This window comes from Accipiter gentilis, chromosome 9, assembly GCF_929443795.1.
Source record: "Accipiter gentilis chromosome 9, bAccGen1.1, whole genome shotgun sequence".
Taxonomy (NCBI): domain Eukaryota; kingdom Metazoa; phylum Chordata; class Aves; order Accipitriformes; family Accipitridae; genus Astur; species Astur gentilis.
The window spans coordinates 41,162,958-41,184,668 of record NC_064888.1 but is presented as its reverse complement, the minus strand read 5'-3'; the positions used below and the strand labels follow the sequence as shown (position 1 = coordinate 41,184,668).

General features: G+C 38.6%; 1 protein-coding gene across 3 annotated transcripts in view; it reads right to left on the bottom strand.

Moving 5' to 3' along the window:
• Window positions 1–21,711, bottom strand: part of DOCK1 (dedicator of cytokinesis 1) — a 315,989-nt gene that overhangs the window by 247,085 nt on the left and 47,193 nt on the right. For all 3 annotated transcript variants that reach the window (XM_049809511.1, XM_049809513.1, XM_049809514.1), the window contains exons 13-22: window positions 19,356–19,481; window positions 17,774–17,898; window positions 17,372–17,470; window positions 16,098–16,170; window positions 14,236–14,339; window positions 13,614–13,797; window positions 7,479–7,576; window positions 4,039–4,128; window positions 3,444–3,544; window positions 1,532–1,666 (exon numbers count right to left, since the gene is read on the bottom strand). In XM_049809511.1, coding sequence (XP_049665468.1) covers window positions 1,532–1,666; window positions 3,444–3,544; window positions 4,039–4,128; window positions 7,479–7,576; window positions 13,614–13,797; window positions 14,236–14,339; window positions 16,098–16,170; window positions 17,372–17,470; window positions 17,774–17,898; window positions 19,356–19,481 — 1,135 coding nt within the window. The remainder of the gene's footprint in view (window positions 1–1,531; window positions 1,667–3,443; window positions 3,545–4,038; window positions 4,129–7,478; window positions 7,577–13,613; window positions 13,798–14,235; window positions 14,340–16,097; window positions 16,171–17,371; window positions 17,471–17,773; window positions 17,899–19,355; window positions 19,482–21,711) is intronic.

Sequence of the window (21,711 nt, the reverse complement as noted above, 5' to 3'; positions counted from 1 at the left end):
ACCACCTTCAAATTTTAAGAGTGTTGTAAACACAACATAAACACTGGTATCATTACTGATTAAAACAAAGATCTTTCTAAAGTTCACTTATAATATTTTGCCTTTATAAACCTTGATATACTGAACAAATAGATTTGCCACCAGGGTTTAACTAGATGAACTAGGCTTCTACGTATTTATCCAGAACCAAAGCTTGCCTGCAATCACATTACTAAAATGCTCCATATATTCAGTCCACTACCACATTACTTAAGTTAAAAATATGTAATATTCTTAGTAAAAGATTCTGCTTGCTTGTTGCGATTCCTCAGTAAAACGCTAACGATATTTCAGAACACTGTTACACTTCTGCATTATAATCACTTCAAATCACACACCTCGGGCAGGATTTAAGTCTTAGAGCAGAACAAATCATGGTGTCATTCAGCAGCTTTGCTGATTAATCCCTTGTCATTGAGAGCTGTGTCTTCCCGACGCTAAAGAACTGTGAATTAGTGCTTAGCACGAGGAAATCCAATGGCCAATACCATAGGGTCATATTGTCCGTAAATCTAATTTGCAGCAAGAGATAATTATTTTTTTCTGTTTTAAAGTGATTTGTAGGACCTGCAAGAGTGTAAGTGACATTCACTATTTTATGAATCTCACAGCAAGACTCCCACCGAAATAAATTACGATCTCTCAATTAGAGAAAGGTTGGTGGAGCTGGTAACTACAGAGCTCTACATAAACCCCTTGTACTAAGGTTGTTACCATAGCTAACAAGTAGTAAAAGGATTGAATCTAAGTGAAGACGAATACATCATCGACTTCGTTTTATAACCTTTCTAGTATTTCTGCTCTGACAGGCGGGGGCCCTGGGGCGCTCCGAGCTGTTGGGGGTTTGACTCCAACAATACTTGTAGTTTTCTTTTACGAGGCAGCGTATCGAAGTGCACCTCATACTCCTTTTCCTCCTCACTGTCCATCTACTCTGACTCTCTTCCCTCCCCACGTCTGGCCTACGAATAAAGCCCTCTACAAACCACAGCTTCTCCCCGAGCCCTGCAAATACCACCCAAGGACAAACGTCACATTTCCCACCCAGAAAAGCTCTCCCTTCACTTTGCTGCAAAATCGTCGGTACTTTAGTCTTCCCAGACTTCAGGAGCAGAGCCCAGGCTTGGATGAGGGACAGGGCAGTATGGCTACTCGGTAGCTTCAACATTTGGGTCACGGTACCAGACAGTTAGCTATTAACAAAAGTTTCCCAAATAGTGGCAAGCTTTATTTGTTCAGTGAGCTAAACTATAGTGAGCTGCAACACATCACGATTTTAGCAGCCCACTTGCTACTTAAAATATACCTCTCTCAAGGAAATGTGGCTCGCTCTTGGGGAACAGCCGTCTCCTGAAATAAGTTCTAACTTAAGATATTACTACAACAGTGCAATACTGAGCAACTTTAACTTGTGGTGTTACAAAATTTTGACCCTTTTCGAACAATATTGGCAATCGGAATTACAGGAGGTTTCAGCATTCCCCACACTTACTGATTGAACAATATCCTGGACCGGACTATGAACTTGAAGATGTACTCCAAAGCTTTCATAGCTTTAAAGAGTTGATCGGTGATGCCACACTTCTCAGCATTATCCACATACGTTTTTAAAACTTTAGTCAGCTTTCTGTATAAATACAAAAACACATAAAAGTTACAAGTATGTACGCAGAGAAGAATTTCAATTTTGAAAGGTTTAAAGAAAAACTATGTGCCTAAGTAGTGCCCACCAAGTTACAAAATTAATTATGCAAATAATAAACTCATTATGTTCTTGGTTTTGCTAGTAAGTAGCTGCAACCTGTTCTTGAGAAAAAAAAAGAAAAAACACAAGACTATAAAAACATTCGACATACAAGCAATACAGCAAGTTTTGGTCAGACTTATTTTCTGCTAGATATTTAGGGATATTCAGATTTAGGTTACTGTAAAGATACAACTACTACTAATAATCAAAGTAATAAAAACAATTAAATGAAATACAAACACATTGTTAGAATTAAAACACATAAAATGAGAGTTTCGTCATTAAACAAGGCCTCCCCTTTACACAGTGTTCCCATAGATTCTGGGCTAGAATTTGTGAAATTTATTTCTCAAAAATGTATACAACACCAGTCAGAAATTCTCTTATTCCACATTATAAAGTCTATCAAACTTGAAAGTGAGACAATTTTAAAAATAATACCATTTCAACTACCTCCCTTCCAATGCATATAAATCACAATCTTAATGCAACTAGAAGCAATTCCATTTTAAATCATCCTAGCTACACTGTATGTTTCAACATTCACACTAGATGTAAATAAGTACAACATGATATACCATTAACAGAAAATAACATTGAGCAGACAGATACCTTGCTATACGAGCAATTATTTGAACAGGAGTAAACTGCACAAGAATTTCGAGTAATCGCTTAGATAGTGTCAATACAACCTCTCTTCACTTACAAACTCGTGCAATAAAAGGCAGGGAGAGGGCAGGGATCTCTCATGCCCACAGGCACAAGTCAAGCCAGAACTCAGATCTTCCAGCATCTTCAAGCTTAAGCCTGCTTCCCCCTCCCTGCATTTAAAGGAAGGGAAGGATGCTCTCCATGCCGACCAGCAAAAGGGCCACCTTCAGCTCTTGCTAATAAAACCAGATGCTGGGGGATGCTTCACCCTCTTCCCACTTCACACAAAGGCTGCAACAGCGGCTGTCACTCAGCAAAGCGATTGCAATATCTAAGTTGTGACTAAAGGACCAACTCTTCTTCGCTATTGTAAATCAACACTTCTCAAACATTTTATGGTCACATAATAGAGGCTGTATAACAGCAAAGTGCACAGCAGGTTTCCCTGTTTGGGTTTCTTTTCCTCCCGACTCTGAAAAGATGTCCATTGTATATTTTCCTCCAACACTAATAGTCTAAAGCAGCAGCAAAGAACCTAACTGTCAAGAAATACTCTAAGACAGCAAAAATAATGGACCTGTGGTTTTTTGTTCTTCGCTGCTTCCTCCCCAAAGTGACAGTAACGCAGATAATACAGGGTAGAACATCAATTTAATGCACCAAACAACATATATTTGAAGCATCTTAAATGGGCGTGATTTCTTTCTCAAGTATGACTGAGAATTGCTTATGACTATTTTTCTCACAAAACAATTTTTGAAATAGTCAAATCATCCCCTCCTTCAATACAACAAAAACAAGACTTCCTCCCTGCAAATGACTGAAAGTTTTATTACTGTTATTTCAAGAGAAAAAGAAATACTATCTCCTGCCTTCTTCAAGAGCCACCCACCCTCCCAAGCTCTATGGGCAAATTCCTAATTGAACTACATAAACAAGTAACTGAATAACGTTATCTGGTACAACTGTGCAAGCCACATTAGAGAAAGTAATATTTAAAATTTACGTGTAGGCTAGTGTAGCACTGAAATGCTTCTTAATGTAGGTTTCCAAGACAGGATTAAAATGTTGAAATTTTCTGTCAGCAATCAGTCCAATGATAAATACCTGAAAAAAGAGCATAATTATTGCACTAGCCTCAAAAAAATCTTTAATATTGTACATTCAACCACCTTTATTTTCAGAGAAGGTACATTAATAACATTAAAAACACAAAGACTTTGGCTTTTGATTATATTCCCAATATATCAATATACTCCTTTCCTGTGTAAACTTCGTCTTCATAACAAAGTTTTCTCTTCCGAGCAGAAACTTTTTGTGTCTGTCCTAAATTCTGCTGTTAATCCACTAAAATGACTGGACTTGATTGCTTCCATCTTTTCTGAGAGGATGACGTGATGTAATCCAACACCCTTTTGATCAAGTCCAACTGAAACTTCAAATATAATAAAAACCTTCCATGCGTTTTAAATTAAATAATAAATAACAGCTAATAAGATACATTTCATTAATAAACTTCATTCTAGCATTTAGACCATGTTTGTTTTATTTATTCATCATTACCAAATCTAAATTTTAGTCCATCTACAAAGCAAACTTACCAAAGCATCAAACACTAATGTGTCAAACGTCTCACTCTCCGAGTTCTCCATCATTATGTTAAAGAGTGCATCCAATGTATCTTGAAGAAACTACAAATAAATACACAAGTCACCATTTTTACGGGAAAAATGGAATTCAGACTTCACACCGGTTTCTACAGATGTATTTGCTTTCATTTATACATTTTACAAAGTAAAGACATTTTAAAAGTTAACAAAAAAAAAATGAAAATTTAACATTTTTGTTTTCAGCAAATTATATTTTAGTGAAGTTGATTATCCATACATCTGTATCACTCAAACAGGAAAAAAACCATCCGAAATCACACTAGGTACACCTGAACAAGGAGTTTAATCTATTATAGTGAAAGAACAAAAATGTATTTCAAAACTCGGTTTCAACATACAGTCAACAGGACCATGCAGTTTCTGAGAACTGATGTTTCAGAGCACAAACCAGACAAGCAACTAAGTCTCATGCCAAATGAATCAAGTCATCCTCAGTAGTTTTGAGCTGAGCAATGAAAAGTGCACATCATATCGCTTTGCACGACTGCATAAACTCAGATCCACAATTTCAAATGAGAGCACACATGCAGCCATGGGAAACAGAGCACACAACCTTCTGCCCCAGCCCAAAACCTACACGCCTCTATCACTGTAACAGAGGAAGAGTCTTCACTAGCCACTTGGCTGGACACCCTGATCTGTGCAACACGAAAGTAAAAGCAGATTAGTGTCAGGAGATTCAAGTTAAGCAGAGGGATAAAAGCTGTTTTAAGCATGTATAATTACAGTATTTCTTCCCAGTCACAGCAAGTAATCCATGCATGGCCCAGAGATACTCATCAACACACTCGGTTTTATCAGCATGGGATTCTGCGTCTGAGCAGTTTCTTCCACCAGACGACACAAAAAACCCGACATGGGCTCCTCCAAGGCAGAATGAGGATGGATCGTGGCCTCAGTTTGTATTTGCTTTGGTTGAGAAAGAAGGGGTTCAACATGGATGGTTCCAGCATGTCTGTCTCAAATGAAGTAAAAATGGTTTTTGTCTTGTAGACGAGACAAGGTATAGCTGGGGAAGAACGTCTGAACAAGCAGAAGGCAATTGATTCCTGAGATTGCAACTACAAAGAGGTATTATTACACGCTGTGGGAGCAAAACAGCCCAACTCCCACCTTCCTCCCTTAAAAATTTTTATCTGTGCAGAGTCTCCTAGATCAAACATGAATCACCTGGACTATCTACTAAAGCTAGAGTTAAATCTCAGGAATTAACCTCCATTTAGCAGCTCACTAAACACTGCTGAATGCCAAACTTCCTCAAAACAAGTGAACGTGGAGCCACAGTTTGTGCTACTAATATCTGAAGACGAGAAAACAGCAAAGCCAAAATGCTGGCAGCTGATTTTAGACTTCAGTTCTGGGGGAGATCCAGCTCATAATTTCACTACAGGAAACTATGTGCAGTTAAAGAACGTGTGCAAATAAAGTACACTTAACCAGCATCTGGCAGGAAGGAAAGAGTAAAGCACAGTTTTGAGCTTTGACAGAAGTTTCTGTCTTCAAGAGAAGTAGTACTCTCAGACCCCAAACACTGCCTGGCCAAGTCCCTTTAAAAACAAAGGAGGGTTAGAAGGCCGTGTCATGACTGATCAAGTCTTCATTTCACATTTGGGCATCATATATTGACTTTCATTAGTAGAGTTCAAGTTTTAAATCTGTTCACAAGGACTTCATGTAACAGCAAGAAGAATACAGGGTAGATGTGTTTGTTGTATAAAGTGGCAGGAAAACATTTCTCAGGTAGGGAGCTAGTATGAATAATTTCTAGTCTATTCCTTTACGTTCTCATATCCTATAGACTTCATGCACAAATGGAGTCAGAGCCTCTGTTAAAGGGAGATAACATTTACACTTTCTGTACACTACTGAAACAGTCAATCACAGAATGAGTATCTTGGCTGATCTCTACTTAGCAATAAACGAACATCCATAGGCAGAGGCATTTTACTGGCATTTTAAAAAAATAGTTTAACAGAAAAAATTTGAATGTGTTTTATCACATGCATACTTTTTTTAATATACATAGACTGTACCACGTATCGTATTTAGAAACAGGAAGGACAAAAAAGCTGAAAGAACAGAATGGAACAGTTACAGACTAGGTATTACAAACGTGCAACAGAGCAGTCTACACAAAGATTTTCTGAACACTCCTGGAAGAGATGGATAACGTAAACAGTAGTCTTTAAAAAAAAGAATAAAAGTGGTCAAGAGAGCAATATTAAACATTCACTCTTCTGTCCTCTGCAGACTTCTGCTCAGATCCCTATGCAACAGGGAAAAGGGAGTATGATTTCACAGAAGTCCTGCAACTGTGCAGGGAGCAGTGAGCGTGCGCCAGCTGGAGAACTTGCTCCGATGTTGCTTTTGCTCAACCCTCGTTTGTGCTGCATTCTGATGCTTCTGAAATCACCAATATCCATCAAGCAGCAATCTGCTGTACACTCTGTGATGTCATTAGGAGAGGAGGGAAAGTTACAAATGACAGAACTATGACAACACTTGGCAGAAGTGAGCATCAGTGTCAAGTTTTTAGTTATGAAATGATCCATGACAAAATAGCAGCAGGTAGAAGCTTTCTGGAAAACAAATCATGTGAGATACTGTTTTCACCACACAATAAAGGGTATCAGCTTTCTCAGATGTTTTAAGTTACTTCAAGATGAGGCATTCATTATGCTTCTATTAACCAAATTAAAATCCACTGAAGTAAGGAAGCAACACTACAGGCCCTTAAGGGTCATCTGTCCCCAATACATTACATCTTTTGACACTCTTTTAGATTTGATTTATTACAACACATTCAATAAAGTCCCAGCCTACTCTTTTCCACAGCTAAATCTATCTCTATGTAGGTCTCTACAATCACTCAGTGGCCTTGGCAAATGTAAACAACTTGCCTCAGCTAAGTATTTTGAGGAGAAATAATATTTTTAAAAAAATATCAGCAGCACACAGTAGGATTGCATTCCACGTCCATATATTAAAAATACATTTAATATCACCATGTAAGTAATCCAAGATGTTCTAATCTTGCAAAGAAAAACACCCTTTGCCTTCATGTATCTATATATAAAAATTTACTGAAGTGCTAAAAAAAAAAAGAAAACCCTACATTTTCAGAAATTTGCATTTTACATATGTTTTACCAGCACTCAACCTCCAAAATGTTCTTTGAGGGCAGGGAGAAGGGCTTAAGGATCCTGAAGGCTGAGAGATACCTGGTTACAATTTAACGTGCAAGCGTGTGCAGTGAGGTTGGGAGGGAGGGGGGAATGCGGGGAACAAAATAAAAGATATGAATACCTCAAAGTATGCGATTCAGCAAAATTATGACACCAAATTTATTTTTAAAGAAATTAACTTGTTACCTTAACCACTTCACCACCATCAACTTTCATCAGCTGCTTCAAATTCTGCTGCAATAGGTTTGTGTTAGATCGCCATTTCAGAAGTCCCAAGAGATCAACTAGGAATAAGAAAAACAATTCTATCATGTAGGATATTTGCTTTCACTCACACTCCATAACTATGTTCAGGACACGTACGTTTGCTTTCTTAGGTCAGCCATTTTCACCGGACAGCAATGTATTTCAAGCATGCCTCTGACACTGCAGAAACCTAGTACAATACTTCTGTCATGAAAGAACTCTGAAAGGCTTTCAAAAAAGCAGCCTGCTTTTGAAATGTCAGCATTAAAATCTAGGCCAAGAAAGTCTGATCCCTCAGTTTTAATTTGTTGTACACAACGGTTGTGTGTTTAGAAAAAGATGCCAAAATGAAATTAGTCAGCCACCAACACAGTCATATCTACAGGGCCGTGACTCTTCCAGCATTAATGTTTCTAGCTTCTTTGCTCTCACTGAATAAACTGAAAAGAAAATAAGGCACAATGCAAGGCAAACAGTTGCAAACTAAGCTAATTCAGTGGAAAGCTGTCTGCTTAATAACTCACAATGCCCAAATTGCTTGGTTGCTTCCAAGTGATGGAGAGCTAGGGTACAGATCAGATCACGAAACAAATCAACTGAAAATGGTCTTGTCCACAAAGTCTACATCCCGCTATTAACATCATGTCACTTTAGCATTCACTGATAAACAAGGAATACAGAAGGCAAGCTCACTCTCTTTTATTAGTCATAAAGAGCCACAACAACATTTTTCAGTTTCCCTTAAGGAAAACTTTTCACGAGGAACTCACAATTGGGGTTCCCCTGCAAATAAGCACACCAGTAAATATTAACCACCACACTGGAGCACCAGTAAGTTAAACCCACCCTAGCACTTGTTGAGACATGAATTGCCCGCAAACCCAAAACCCCAAGCTTGTCCTGCCTTAGCCAGACTACCATCAGGGAAAAATTCCTCCCTGCCCCATTAAAAGTCAGTTTTCAGCACAAAACAAACTACCCATAAAGACAGTTCATCCTCACTAGAAGCTGCCCAGAGAGAGAGACAAATAGAAGATTTTAAAGACCATCTACCTTCAGTTTAGCCACTGGATTACTACTGCACATTACCCACCCCCAGCATGGTTAATATTATGTGAATTCTGCCCAATGTAACTCTTAGAGAATAAGGACAGACCGCTTCTCCCAACCAGTACCCCCCCACTTCTTTTATTCGAACTTTCAAAGCAGCCAACAAAATGTTTACCAAGGCATGCATCTGCAGAGTATATGCTGGAAATTATATGCAGAGAGCCAGAGCAGCTGCTATACTTTCCCCAAAATCTTTCATTCTAAGCAATAAATAAAATTACTTCTAGTGGAATGGCCTGCAGTTCTCCCTGGGATAGATTCCCCTCTGAGCAGCACTCAAACCAACCCTTCTTACTATCTCTTTGGGAACAGAAGTAGAGAGTGTTTTCCTACATTAAAGCTTTGAACAATCCAAGCCTTCAATTTTTTTTTTTTCTTTTTTTTTTTTTTTAATATCTCCTACAAGAAGTCTATAGACTGAAACCAAAATCTTGGAAACTCAACATTAATAGAAGAGACAAATAAAAGAAAAGATGCCTCCATGAGTTATCCAAAATGTTTCATGAATATGTTTGTATCAGCTTCCCACCACCGAATTTGGTTTCGGTCTGACTTCTAAAAAGGCACCAGCTTGACTAAAGAAATGATCTCAACAAAAGCCAGCCCACAGACTATCTTTGAATGGCATCATGTATTGCCCCAAGAAAACAAACCCATGTGTACTTTCAGCGTGATGACACAGCAAATGCTAAATGAATACACATATGTGAACAGAAAATGTCAATGCAGCCCAAGTACCAAAATGAGAAAAATAAGTTACAGTGTACAGTAAAAATGTGCATTCACTCTGTTACTGCAAGCATTAATCCCAGCAAAGTACCAGTCAGTCAGTTAATCCTGCTCTCTTAATAGGTCTAGGTAGAAAATAATACAGTAAGTAGAATAGGATAAGAATGTAAAACAGTATTTTAGCCTATAGTAAATAGTAATTAACATAGCCTATGTCAGGGGAAATTTATATGATCAGAAAATAGCAGGGGAAGATGACAGAATGAGGATTTTCAATTCCAAAGGGTTAGAACAAACATCTAGCCTGCCAAGTAGCCAACAGCAACTCTACTTTATTTGGGTTAATGTAATTTATGATTATATTGACTACATATGAAGATTTTCTTTTACATCTTATTTAGCAATTGGAAGCAAATGGTCCAACTTCCTGGTTATATACTTTCCTTGACCTGTATTCATGCAAAGGTTTCCATATAGATAGCCAAACCTTTCTCAAAGCCCAGTCATTGAACTGAAGTTAGATAATATTTCCAGTCTAATTAAATTCCTGTGTGTTCTTTGAAATAATCTTCCCTCTTGACTTTGAGCATTTGGTTTTCCACTCTGTAGGACTTGTTTTATTTTAATTCTGTATTCACATCTTCATTTTTATGCCACTGTAGCACCTGAATTTACCATATCATGCGTATTGCTTTTTTTTCTTTTTTTTTAAATTAGCAATTGTGCTGAATGACTAAGTAAAATTCTTCTCAACTGTTTTCTGAAAGACTTGTCTCCTTGGTTTCTCAAAGTCTTGACTCCAGATGAGTAATAGTCACTATTATCTAGAGGTTTGAGTCCTTCACGAAGAAAAGAAAACATAGAAATACTTTCAATAGGCCTTACAGACACCCTGCATGCTTCCCAACAGCAAATTTACAGGTAGAACACTAGACAGCTCTATGGCTACTGGTAATCAGAAAAATTTTCCAGCAAGCCCATTAATGCAGTATCAGTTCTATTCCCATCACCCTGATAATAAAAGGCATCCACCTTGATAGTCTTGTAAGAGACACTGCTAAGATTTACTGTCCCCAGGGGGATGTCGCTTTTAATGCCATTTTGCCCCTCCTTCTAGTTGACAGAAAAAGACGACTCAAATACCAAAACTGCCTTGCCTATGCAGGAGGAAACAAGACCTCAGTTTGTCATAGCTCAACGAGCTACTCAGAAAAAGGAAAATAAAATCAACATGCAACCCTGACTTGGACATGACATCAGGAACAGATTCAAAACAAACCTTGCTATCCATTTACCCTAAGAACAAAAGGCCCAACGTTTCCCACCGCAGAGATCTACTGAGATGTTAATAAGTGCAAGCATGGGATCAAATTCCTCACTTCTGACCTTAAAAACACCCATACAAAAACAAAGTAAACAAAACGAAAATTTAAATTAAAAAAAAAAAAAAAAACTGACAGCACCACAAACTTGGGGTGCCTGCTGATGCATTCGATGCCCCACAACATGTAAACAAGTAGCAAATCAAGTGTGAGGTATCAAGGAGCCAACCACGCCCTAGAGAATTTGGGGACCCAGGGCCACATTGCCTCTTAATACATCAGGTGCCAGAACCACTGCCAGTCACGACTTCAACACACACATCTCTATAGTTTGATACAGTTTCATATCAATTCTTAAATTCCAGAGTTTAACTACAGAAGCTCTGTATCATTACCCAAAAATGCACTTGATGTTCACATCAAGTGCTTCTTCAGCCCGTGAAGGGCATACTTGTAGAATAAAGGCACACACTGCCGTAGTCCTGTGGATACGGGAGGAAGAACATTCTCTTCTGCCTCAGATGGCAAAGGAGAATCTGGCCAAGAAGCAAAGTGATGATGAACAGCAACTTCTGATGCCCCCAAAAGCTGATCTTCTCACCGATTCCCGAGGAGGTTGGTGAGGTTTTTTTCTTGTTTTCAGATGGTCCTCCTCTTTGGTTTTACGTTGCTACTCTTCCTCAAAATTAAATGCAAAAATCTAAGAAAAGGCCAGGAAATGTGTTGCTGTAATATGTTCTGCCACAAATCACTAACTACTGCTCAAATGTTAACTAAGTAGATACTTCGTACTATCACCTTCTCTCAGAGAAAATAGTTGAAGTCTTACCAGTGGCCAAGTTTGCTCTTTTGGAGACCTTTCAGATGCCAAGGACATCAATTACTAACAGAAAAGCAACATTAAAAACTTACAGTTCATAGAGAACTGAAGTTAAGCGTGTGTTCAAAGAGCTTATATATGAAAAGATAGTCTGCAACATCAAATGCAACGCAAAAAGAGCCTTGTGATTTATTAACATAGTTTCAGAATTACTAAAAGTAAGTCTTTAAGCCAATCCTAAGATACTTATAGAGGGTGAAGAAAGAACTATTACAAGACAACCAAAAGGAGAAAATTATGTTTTGGCTCAACATTTTGGTAAATGAGGATAATCATGGATTTTTACTTATTTATAAGAAAGTTAAAGGAAGAATATTAACGAACAATTTTACAGAAGTTAAAGTCAGCTTTAGAAACTATAATCTGAACAGTGCTGCCAATTTTTAAATGAAAAATGATACTCGAGGGAGGAATTTAATGATGAAGTTTTCTGTTTCTTTTCTAAATTGCTTAAGGGTACATGGTGATCTTGCTTAATAATGGCAAAATACTTTGAAGAAAGAGAAAAGGCTTTGGCAACTTTTTCTCAAAGTTTCACAGGCAACAATTAACAGTAACATTAAATAAAGACCAAAAGTTCAAAGCAAATTATATGTAAATTAAGCATGAAACAATGATCAGTCTTAATTTTAATAATAGTTCTGTGAAAACAATGTCAATATATTGATCGCTGTGAGATACTTCTAACTACTAACAAGCACTAGGAAAGACCGAGGGAAAAAACCCCTAATCCTATCACAAAGAGCAGCTCAATTCCACATGCTGGTTTCTGCACTCTACAAAACCTCAAAACTACTGTGTTACTGTTGAGCTATGATCCCATTTTTGCTATGAAATTCCAAAATCATTTCCGAATTTTTTGGTAAACACCCTCTTAGGCTATAAGACTGCCAGACTGCAGTGAATCTGATGTGCTCTGAATATGAAACACCTAGGATGTGCTATAACAGAGATGCCAACTGAAAAACACTGCAACAAAATTACGAGTTGACGACGAAGTCATACCAGAGTAGTAACTTTCCCCCCCGGACAGAGGAGAACTCATTAACATGACAATCCAATCATTATTCCCACCCACCCTCTGTCCCAAGCCCTCCTCGTCCACAACCTCAACTCCCGACAGATCTATCCAAACTGAGCAGTCCCTTCTCCCGACTCACGAAGGAATGATCCCTTCTCCTGGCATGACTCACTCACATCTCAATGACCCACCCACACTCCCGAGTCTACTTATGGTGCAGCGAAGAGAACAAGGGACTGCTCCATGGCAACGAAGCACAAAAATTACAGAGAGGGCACCGTCTGGAAATGTGAAATATTTGCTTTGGTGGCTGCCATCAGCTCTACATTCCACAGCCTTTGGATGCAGTCAGCCAGCTGACAAATACACATGAAAAATGTATATAAGGCCAAGTTTTAAAGGGAACAAAATACGCCAACTCCATTCCTGGTGCTCTGTCTTCATGTGAAGATGGGTGAACACGAGAGTGACCTCCGTGCAATCCATTCTCATGCTCACATCCCTTCTGCCCAACACAAGAAAACATCAGAGCTTTCTTCAGGCATAAGATATGGATACTGCACCTTGGAAATAACATGAAATAGCTTATTTGGGAGCGGAGCCATGATATTACCTACGCTTGAAAGCAAACTCATCCTCTTCCTTAGTGCTATTATTCACACCCACAGAGAAGTAAAATGCCACAGAGACTGTTTTCAGTGTATTTCAGTACAGAAGTTTCAACTATATGGCAAACAATATTCCTCTTTCCATTTAACTCGGGATTCTTCTCTTTTCTTAGAGACAAGTACTGCTCTAAAGCAAAACGAAGCCTATGGACAGAGAAAAGGCTGGATAGTACACAAACTCAGTAGACGCTTTTGCTGCATCCAGACAATTTAATCCAAGACTGCAAGGCAAACAACCCAGCATCTATTCACAGAGGAAGGAGGACGAAGAAGGCAGGAAAAGCAGTACATACAATCCCACTCCAACTGCAAGGAGCAGAAGCTCCAGCAGTTCTGTGAACTTACCATTCTGGGTAAGTTTTGTTGAACAAACTAGAGTTGAAATCTGGAAAGAGTCTTTGCTGATGGTGCAGCTTCCAAGGTTCTGCATGCTCTTCCCTGTTGCAGAGTGTCCTTTTTCCTCCAATTCTATTTTAGTGGATGGTAGACTTAAATACGTCGAGGCATCCTCCAGCTTCTTTGCTTCTGCCTACAGTGGTGTTTTAATACAACACGAAACAATTTGAAAATATCTAGTAAAAATATTATTGTAAAAAATTTACACTGGATTTTCTTAGGTTTGCTCCAGAATTGGAGCTACCCAACGAGTCTTTAGCACTGTCTACAGATTAGAGCCAAGATGTAATATTTATAGGGCTACAGAAGTAACTTTTCCCAGCCATTAAAACCCACATAAAACTCAGTAACAAGTGCCTTTGAAATTAAAACATCCCCAGCAAAACTTATTCAAGGTTTAACAATCAAGCTGCCAAATATGCAAATTGCACAGTACTTGCTATTTAGTCGCTTGATCTAACAAAACAGTCTCTAACACATTTTTTCTGTGCAATTCTGTAACAGTAATTCACTACAAGTCAGCCAGCTAAGCTAGCGACTACAGAAAGACTGAAGTATCTCAAAATTCTACCTTGTAAACTATAAGGTCATGTTCTCCATCTCTCAAAGTCGTTCCATCATATCTCATGAGCTTCACAAATGCTAGGGCAAATATTTTCTCAGATTTATCTTTGGCTGTTACAAAAACAAACAAACAAAAAAAAACCCCACCACATAATTAAGAACTTGATACTTATACAGACAGTCAACCTAGATCTCAAAAACACAGATAACCTGTAAATGAGTGACCGTAGTAAAGATTCTCAGAGAAAGTGTATAAGAAGTTAGAAGAGTCTTCTAAACACAAGACAGAACCAAAAAAAAATGCAAAATAAATGTGTAAGAATCTGAGCACACCAACAATAACTAGATGCTTAATATTTCTATATTCTGTCTGTTCTTTTAGAAAGCTGGATTAAGGCAACTCTTTAAAAACAAACAGAAATTTGAAGCATTTATGGTGTTCAGGTTTTTAGGAATTAGAAGAATGGCAATGCTTGGTACCTAAAATAACGAGTTAAAGACCAGCATTGAGGATCTCAACAGGGCTTTATCATTTGGAGCGGGAACATTAGAACCAAAGCAGAAGCAGGATTCGTAATACAGATGAAGCATCCAAGTTCTGAAAGCTGACCCACTCTACAACCAGCATGAACTAGAAACTGCATTCAGTTTGCTCTCATTGTTCAAAATCTGTTATCAAAAGTTAAGTAAAAACAAAGCAACAGGGCAATTAAAAATCACAAAGTTAAGAAGTAAAACCAGAAGGTAAGTGCAATCAACTTGACTGGCCCAAGGAGCCTGTGAGAAAGCCCCGCAGACCTAAAGCATGGCCTCTAGTTCATATTTAAACCACAGCCAACCAAAATTTTTGAGTCATCATAAAAATACTTCTGACACTAGTAATTTGTAGTGCACAGTCATAATTTTGATACTAATGATACTGATTTCGGCATATTGTTTTCATTAGCAAGTATCATTTTCTAAACTAAGTAAATCTTTTATTCATGATCAATTTGCAAAATATACAGCTTCAATTAAATAACCGCCATGGGGTAATGTACTACATATTGCACAGATACATATACATGAAGAGTATTACACGACTTAAAATGCATCCAGTGGACACTACCTGATTAACGCTTTTGTCTACGCACTTATTCTACAGCAAAAAATTTTGCTGCAGATTTAGAAGGGCTTTCCTACCAAGAGACCCAGCCCCTATAACCAGTATATGGAATGAACATTATCACAACCAAGGCAGAATCCCCAAACTTTACTACAAAACAACTGTTGACAAATAGAAGATGTCTAGCTCGCTCAATCTGATCCTCAACAGCTCAGAGCATCTCAGCTGCCAGCAACATTACAGGAAAGACGAGGAAAACCACAAGCTCTCAAATATCTTTTAGACTAAAATTACTTCAAAAAAACCACAAGTCAGTCTGAGAACCAGAAGCAGAAACCAAGTTTCTTAATAGCTAAGCCTTCAATTACTGATACCAAGCCTACTGTAAACTCTTTCATGTTCTCATTTCACATGTGGGGTTGTTAAATATCTTTACTATTCCCTACCCACCTACTTCTAAGATACACAATACCGCAACCCTTTCACAGCTGCTAACTGGAAGCTTTATTCACTATCCCTTTTATTTGACTTGGAGAAATAACTAGGCAGGAAAGGAAAAACTTGATGTCGATTGGTAAGGGCGAACAAGATGTAAAGGAAAAAGAAGCTGAGATGCTAACATTAAATCATCAGGCAAAAAACTTATCCCCGCGCTAAAAGTGATTACAATAGTCAGTTAACAGATTAGGAACGTTATGCCTGTTTCAGCAGATTTTGGCACCAGAGACTGACAAGTACCGTAATGAGAAGGCTGAATTACTCACAGTCCTGTGATGATCTATGACGGAACGTGAACCTTAAATGACTGCGGTTCACATCTTCAATGGGGATTGCAACCTTCATATATTGGGAAAGAGGATGAAGAAAGAAAACAGTCAGTACAGTATCTTCAAACATCATCGACCACTACCAAATCTCATCTAAACATCTAATCTAATCTCATCTTTCAACAATTTCCTTGGCGCTTTCAGGAAGATTAATGTTAAGTACCAGCTTCATTTTGCCATAGAAGACCTTGAAAGGTCACAGATTCCCCAGGAAAATCACCAATTCTTGCACGAAGAAAGAGAGAAGGAACAAAGCAAGCCTGTTAAGTTACCCAACAAGACCTGCAACTTCAGATGTTGGGCCCTGACCTCAAAGCCTCCCCTACCACTCCTCTCAGCTCTAGAATGAGCCCCTCTTGAGTTTGACTCAGAGGTGAACTTGATTATCAACAGCAGTGAAGTAAAAATTCTTAACATATCCGTTATGTACGCAACACTTGGACTACAAATACTATTAATGTATCTGGATCCACAAGTAATCAATGTGCAGACATGTAACCAACGCTCTTCTCCCCCAGTACTTTTCCTAGAGCCGCCGTATTTTCTTAATCACACCCACATTCAGGTTCTGTGCTGTACACTGTCCCCCAACACCACGTCCAGGTTTCTGCCATTCCCTAGCAGTCACTTTCTGTCTACAGATGCAACAAGAGCACCTTTGCACTCAAAATATCGGTGTGGGGAGTACCTCTAAGTCCCTTCTCAGTACACGTACACTGCTCCCAATGACTACAGCTAGACAGAATATATTTTACAAAGCTTACATCAGCCTCCTCTGTAATATTAAAACTTGGCATTTAAGCTAAAATGTTATTGCCCAAGAAAATTCAGCAAGCTTAAAGCACACTCAGCCAGATCCCAAAACACTGATGAGTTCAACACTACAGCAATTCTGTTTTAACATTAATACCCTGCTTCTCTAGCTCAGCTTCATGGAAATAGAGTAAACCATTCCTAAACAGATGTTGGAGTGCCCCCGTAACAGCCATCTTGACCAAAAGGATGAAGTAAAATTCATTATGCAATAAAAGTCAAACCTATTTTCCAGCAGTCTCCGAAAGCCTTCCTTAGTTGAGCTATTCCTTTTGTCCTGCTAAACATGATGACAAGCATTGAACTTCCCTAGTTTTGTTTCTCAAGGCTCTCCACTGAAACGTGTATTAATTGCATATTAACCCACACAGAGGAAGTTATTGTAACAGTTTATGTACCTTCACAGTCTCAAACCAGCGAGGCTGCTTTACTTGGTAATATATCACTGACTTGTACTCTGAGATGGCTTCATCACCAGCACCAGGAAAAATAACGCTCTTGAAAACACAAACAAAAGAGGAAATGTTTATGTCTATCTTAAACTCCAATTTTTCATTCAAATAAACAAAATCAGCGAAGTAGGTCAAAATAAGACAGAATGGCTCATGCTCAGAGCTGCTCATGAAATTAGTATCAAAGTGCATGCACTGATATGACAAGATGTATTTAGTTATGACAAAGGGGAAAGTTTTGTTGTACATAAAAATAGGGACTTCAGTTGACAAATACAAAGATGTTGAAAAGGCTTAAACAGATACGTATCAAAATCACAAAGACCCAGATGTGAGATACTTTAATACCTCTAATCTTTTCCCATCTTCATCATAAACAGATACTGTAACTTCTACATTCTTTGCCGTTGTTTTACTGCCTTTGTCAAAGTCGCCCTGAACCAATGTTACATATATGTCATTACGAACATCACCTAAAAGAGAAAGCAAAGCACAAAGTTCTTAGCAATTTTTACACTATGCCTATTGACTTGTGAAACCAATGATAAACAATGAACAACATATTTTAGTAACAGCAATCACACATATACATGGCAAAACGTTTAAAAACCATGGTATCTTGAATATTCAAAACTAGTCATACTGAAAACAGCTGTTTAGCTAAAATTGTGCTAAGACTTCTGAAGTCTGAACTATCAACTTGTAGTGCAGTAAGCTGAATCTAATCAACAACAACAACAACAACAACAACAAAATCATGCATTATTTCTGGACTGAAAGAATACCACATCATCATTAAGAGTATGTACTCAAAAAACAGCTCAGTTCCATGTTTGGCGGGGGGGGGGGGGGGTGGGGGTTAAAATGCAACTTCTTTCATTATTAATTTGAAACGCTGAGTTTCAACACAGTCATTAATTTATCCCATACACAGATATTTTGCAATTTAAAAATATTTAACAGCCTACAGAGGTCTGTTTAACTTGTTACATCAGGAAGTGGTTTGATGTTTTTGCTGGCTTGGGTGTTGCAGGGGAGGGTTGTATTTAGCTTTGTGTCTTAAAATGCTCTTCAACTACACCCCAATTCAACTGAAATTTTGAAAATGAGCAGGGGAAACAGGGGATTTCCAACAATTTCATGAGGCAGAGGTTTACACACCAGCAGATGATCATAACAAGCAGAGGCACTGAGGCACTTACACCATACTGGATATACAGTAAAACACCTGACAAACATAGAGTCAGCAACCACAGGGAGAGCTGGAACTGGGACGGGGTTTGAAAATACCTAATGGATCCTCCAGAGCCCGTCTATCTGAAAAGGACAGCGCAGGTTTTTTTCTGTAGCCTGCTGCTTAAGGCAGTTTTTATTTTGAGAAGCACCACGGTTTGTTTGGGGTGGTTGTTTTTTTTTTAAACACCAGAATTGAACATCCATGGAGCATGTATATTAAAGACAGTATGGCTTTCTTTCAAAAACATTATTCAAATCTAGTACAACCTCCAAGAGACTTGCATATCTCTAAATCAAGCCTGTTCCTCTGAAAAAATCTTTCTGTGGTTTGGATTCATCACAAGAGATATAAGTTTACATATGCCCTTGCTAGGGAGATAATATGAAGTGTGTACTACTTGTACATTTTTCTTCACTGGAAGAGGAGAATTTCCACTGTTGCTGTGATATCACATCTTGGGGGGGGGGGGGGAGGAGGGTGTTAGTTTTATTTATCGATGCAGCACATGTAGCAGATATTACCAAATTATGTTTATTTTAAATGAGGCAAAATTCTTTGATGATCTGTTATTTCTAATGTGTACCATACCTCAAATTCATCTGCCCTCCCCCCACTCCCCCATGTTTCCATACATACAGATATTTAAAGAAGATTAAAATATAAAAAAGCAGCATTAATTCACAAATGGCTTACCAGGCATAATAATCTCAGGAAACCCCATTTTCCGAGCCACGGCTGTAGACCTATCCACTAAGTGTGGAAACTCTTTCCTAATCTGATGAATATCTCCTGGAAGAAGTTTCAAAGTCACCCACAAACCTGTTGTGTAAAAACCACAATTATTAAACTGGTGGGGTTTTATTCTAGTCGCTAAAGATTTCTTTTTACACATTCTAAAACGTAAGAACGTATATTAAGGTAACTGCTCTTCATTTACAAAAAATACACTTTACAAAGTATTTTAAAACACTCATAAATCCTCTAGTGCTTCAAGCGGAAACATGAGTACAGCACACAAGTATGTCTGATTATACTGTGTAAAATCCTCAGCTGGAAGCTTGACTAACTAATAAAAAACCTGGGAAACTGGAAATCTGTGCAAGATAGATTCAGAACTTTGCACTGTGCGCCTTGCAGCCATACCATCTAGAAGGCGCCTTAGTAGGGAGGAGTTAGGCAGGTGTTCAAAACCAGATGCATGGAGCTTCCCTTACATGGGCTTCCTATAGCCACAAATTCTCAGTCTAAAAATTTCAATACAACCGGTCTCCATTCCGAAGAAAAACAGTTTAGCAAGACCATACAATAGACAAGAAGGAGGAAAGGCTGGTTATCAGCCGGACCTACTGAAGCCTGGACTGTGAAAATACAAGCAAGCCTACCGTGCCCTCGGCGAGGAGCCAGCGTGACCCTAGAGGAATCCCTCCTCCTCGCAGAACTAGACTTCCCTTATCACTGAAGTCTTCCACAAAGGGTCTCGTGGAAATACAGTTATTAAGCCATTAGCAGAACTGCCTCGAGCTTATATCTATCCTTTGAACTCTCACAAGTTCTTTCTAATGAAATGTTTATATTCCATAGGAAGAAAGAGAAGTGGCAACACTGATTTGAATAGAAAAACCCAAGTATTACAGCCAACCAATATCGAGATGCCAACAAAGACGGCACCAACAGCAGGTACATACCCTGAATTGAGTCATCACCACCACCCCCATAAGTTGTTTTTAATGTGCTGAGCACAAAGAAATCTACAGCATCAGCTTTACACAGTTGACACTTTTCTCCTCAGCAGCAGAAGCAGCCACTAGAAAGCTGCCGTTTGCCAACTAACATCAGGCACACTTGTTACAGTAAAAAGAAAAATACCAAAGTGGGGAAAAAAAAAATCCCAAACTTAAAAAAAACAAAAGATGACTTACACTTGGTAAAGTGATTGAAAATCAAATTTAAGCATGAACTAATTAAAGCAGCGATTTGCAGAAGAAAATCCTAAAATTAGAATCTATGAAAAATACCCCCAAAAATACTCATCTATAAAACAAATTGTGGGTTATCCTGTTACACAATTAACTCTACATGCATTTTGTATAAATTTGGCAGCTAGCTTTCTCTTCTCTTAAAATCTCTTACAAAAGACTATATGGTGACTTGTTGCCAGAGGTGGTTCTAACAGTTCCTATTTCATTAAACAGTAACTGTACCTACACTGACTGGCTAAGCAACAACTCTTAATCCTTTTCTGTTTGCTTGCATGCATTTCTTAGGGAAAAAATCTGAAATGAATCAAAGCAGCTGAAATGTGTCCTCCTTTCTGATACACACTGGCCACAGGTGAAAAGACAGGGGAACAGCAGATCTGAGGTTTCCTCTTTAGCTAGTGGATAATTTTTAAAAAGTTTATTTAGATTTTTTTTGCTATTAATTAGTAGAAATCAGCAAAAAAGTATATAATTTTCCTTGTGTCTATTGGTCAGATACCCCTTAAAAGTGATACAGATATTCACATACACAGTGTTTGGTGGAAACTCTGCACTGGCCTGCGTAACACCGTATTAATTGAGACTCTCAAAAAAATAGTAAAGCCAGTACAGTAATAACTGAGCCATCACACAATTCAGTTTAACTGGCAGACGCATTATGATCATGAAGCGTTGTTATGCACACACACAAAAAAACCGGCAACCACCCAGACTTTGGAAGCTAACTCAGTTCCACGGCAGCAGAGCACACGCTGAGTTACGAGTGGTGACACGAGCAGCCCGCAAAAGAAGATACCAGCGGGGTTGCCTTGTTCTGGCTCCGTCCTTACCACCTCCGAGCTCAGGCAGGTGCGGTGCTGGCAGGAGCAATGCCCTGGTCGTCTTGAGAGGGAGCCAGATCGCTGCAAGCGCAGCTGCGAAGCAGAAAAAATAAGGCGAAGGAAGGGAAGGAAGAGAATATCCCTTCCTTCAACACCAGGAGGTCAAAGCCCACAGCTCAAGGGGGCAAGAGCGGACTCCCCAAATCATCATTTCCAGTTCAGAAATACAAAGATGTCCAAGCGATGGAC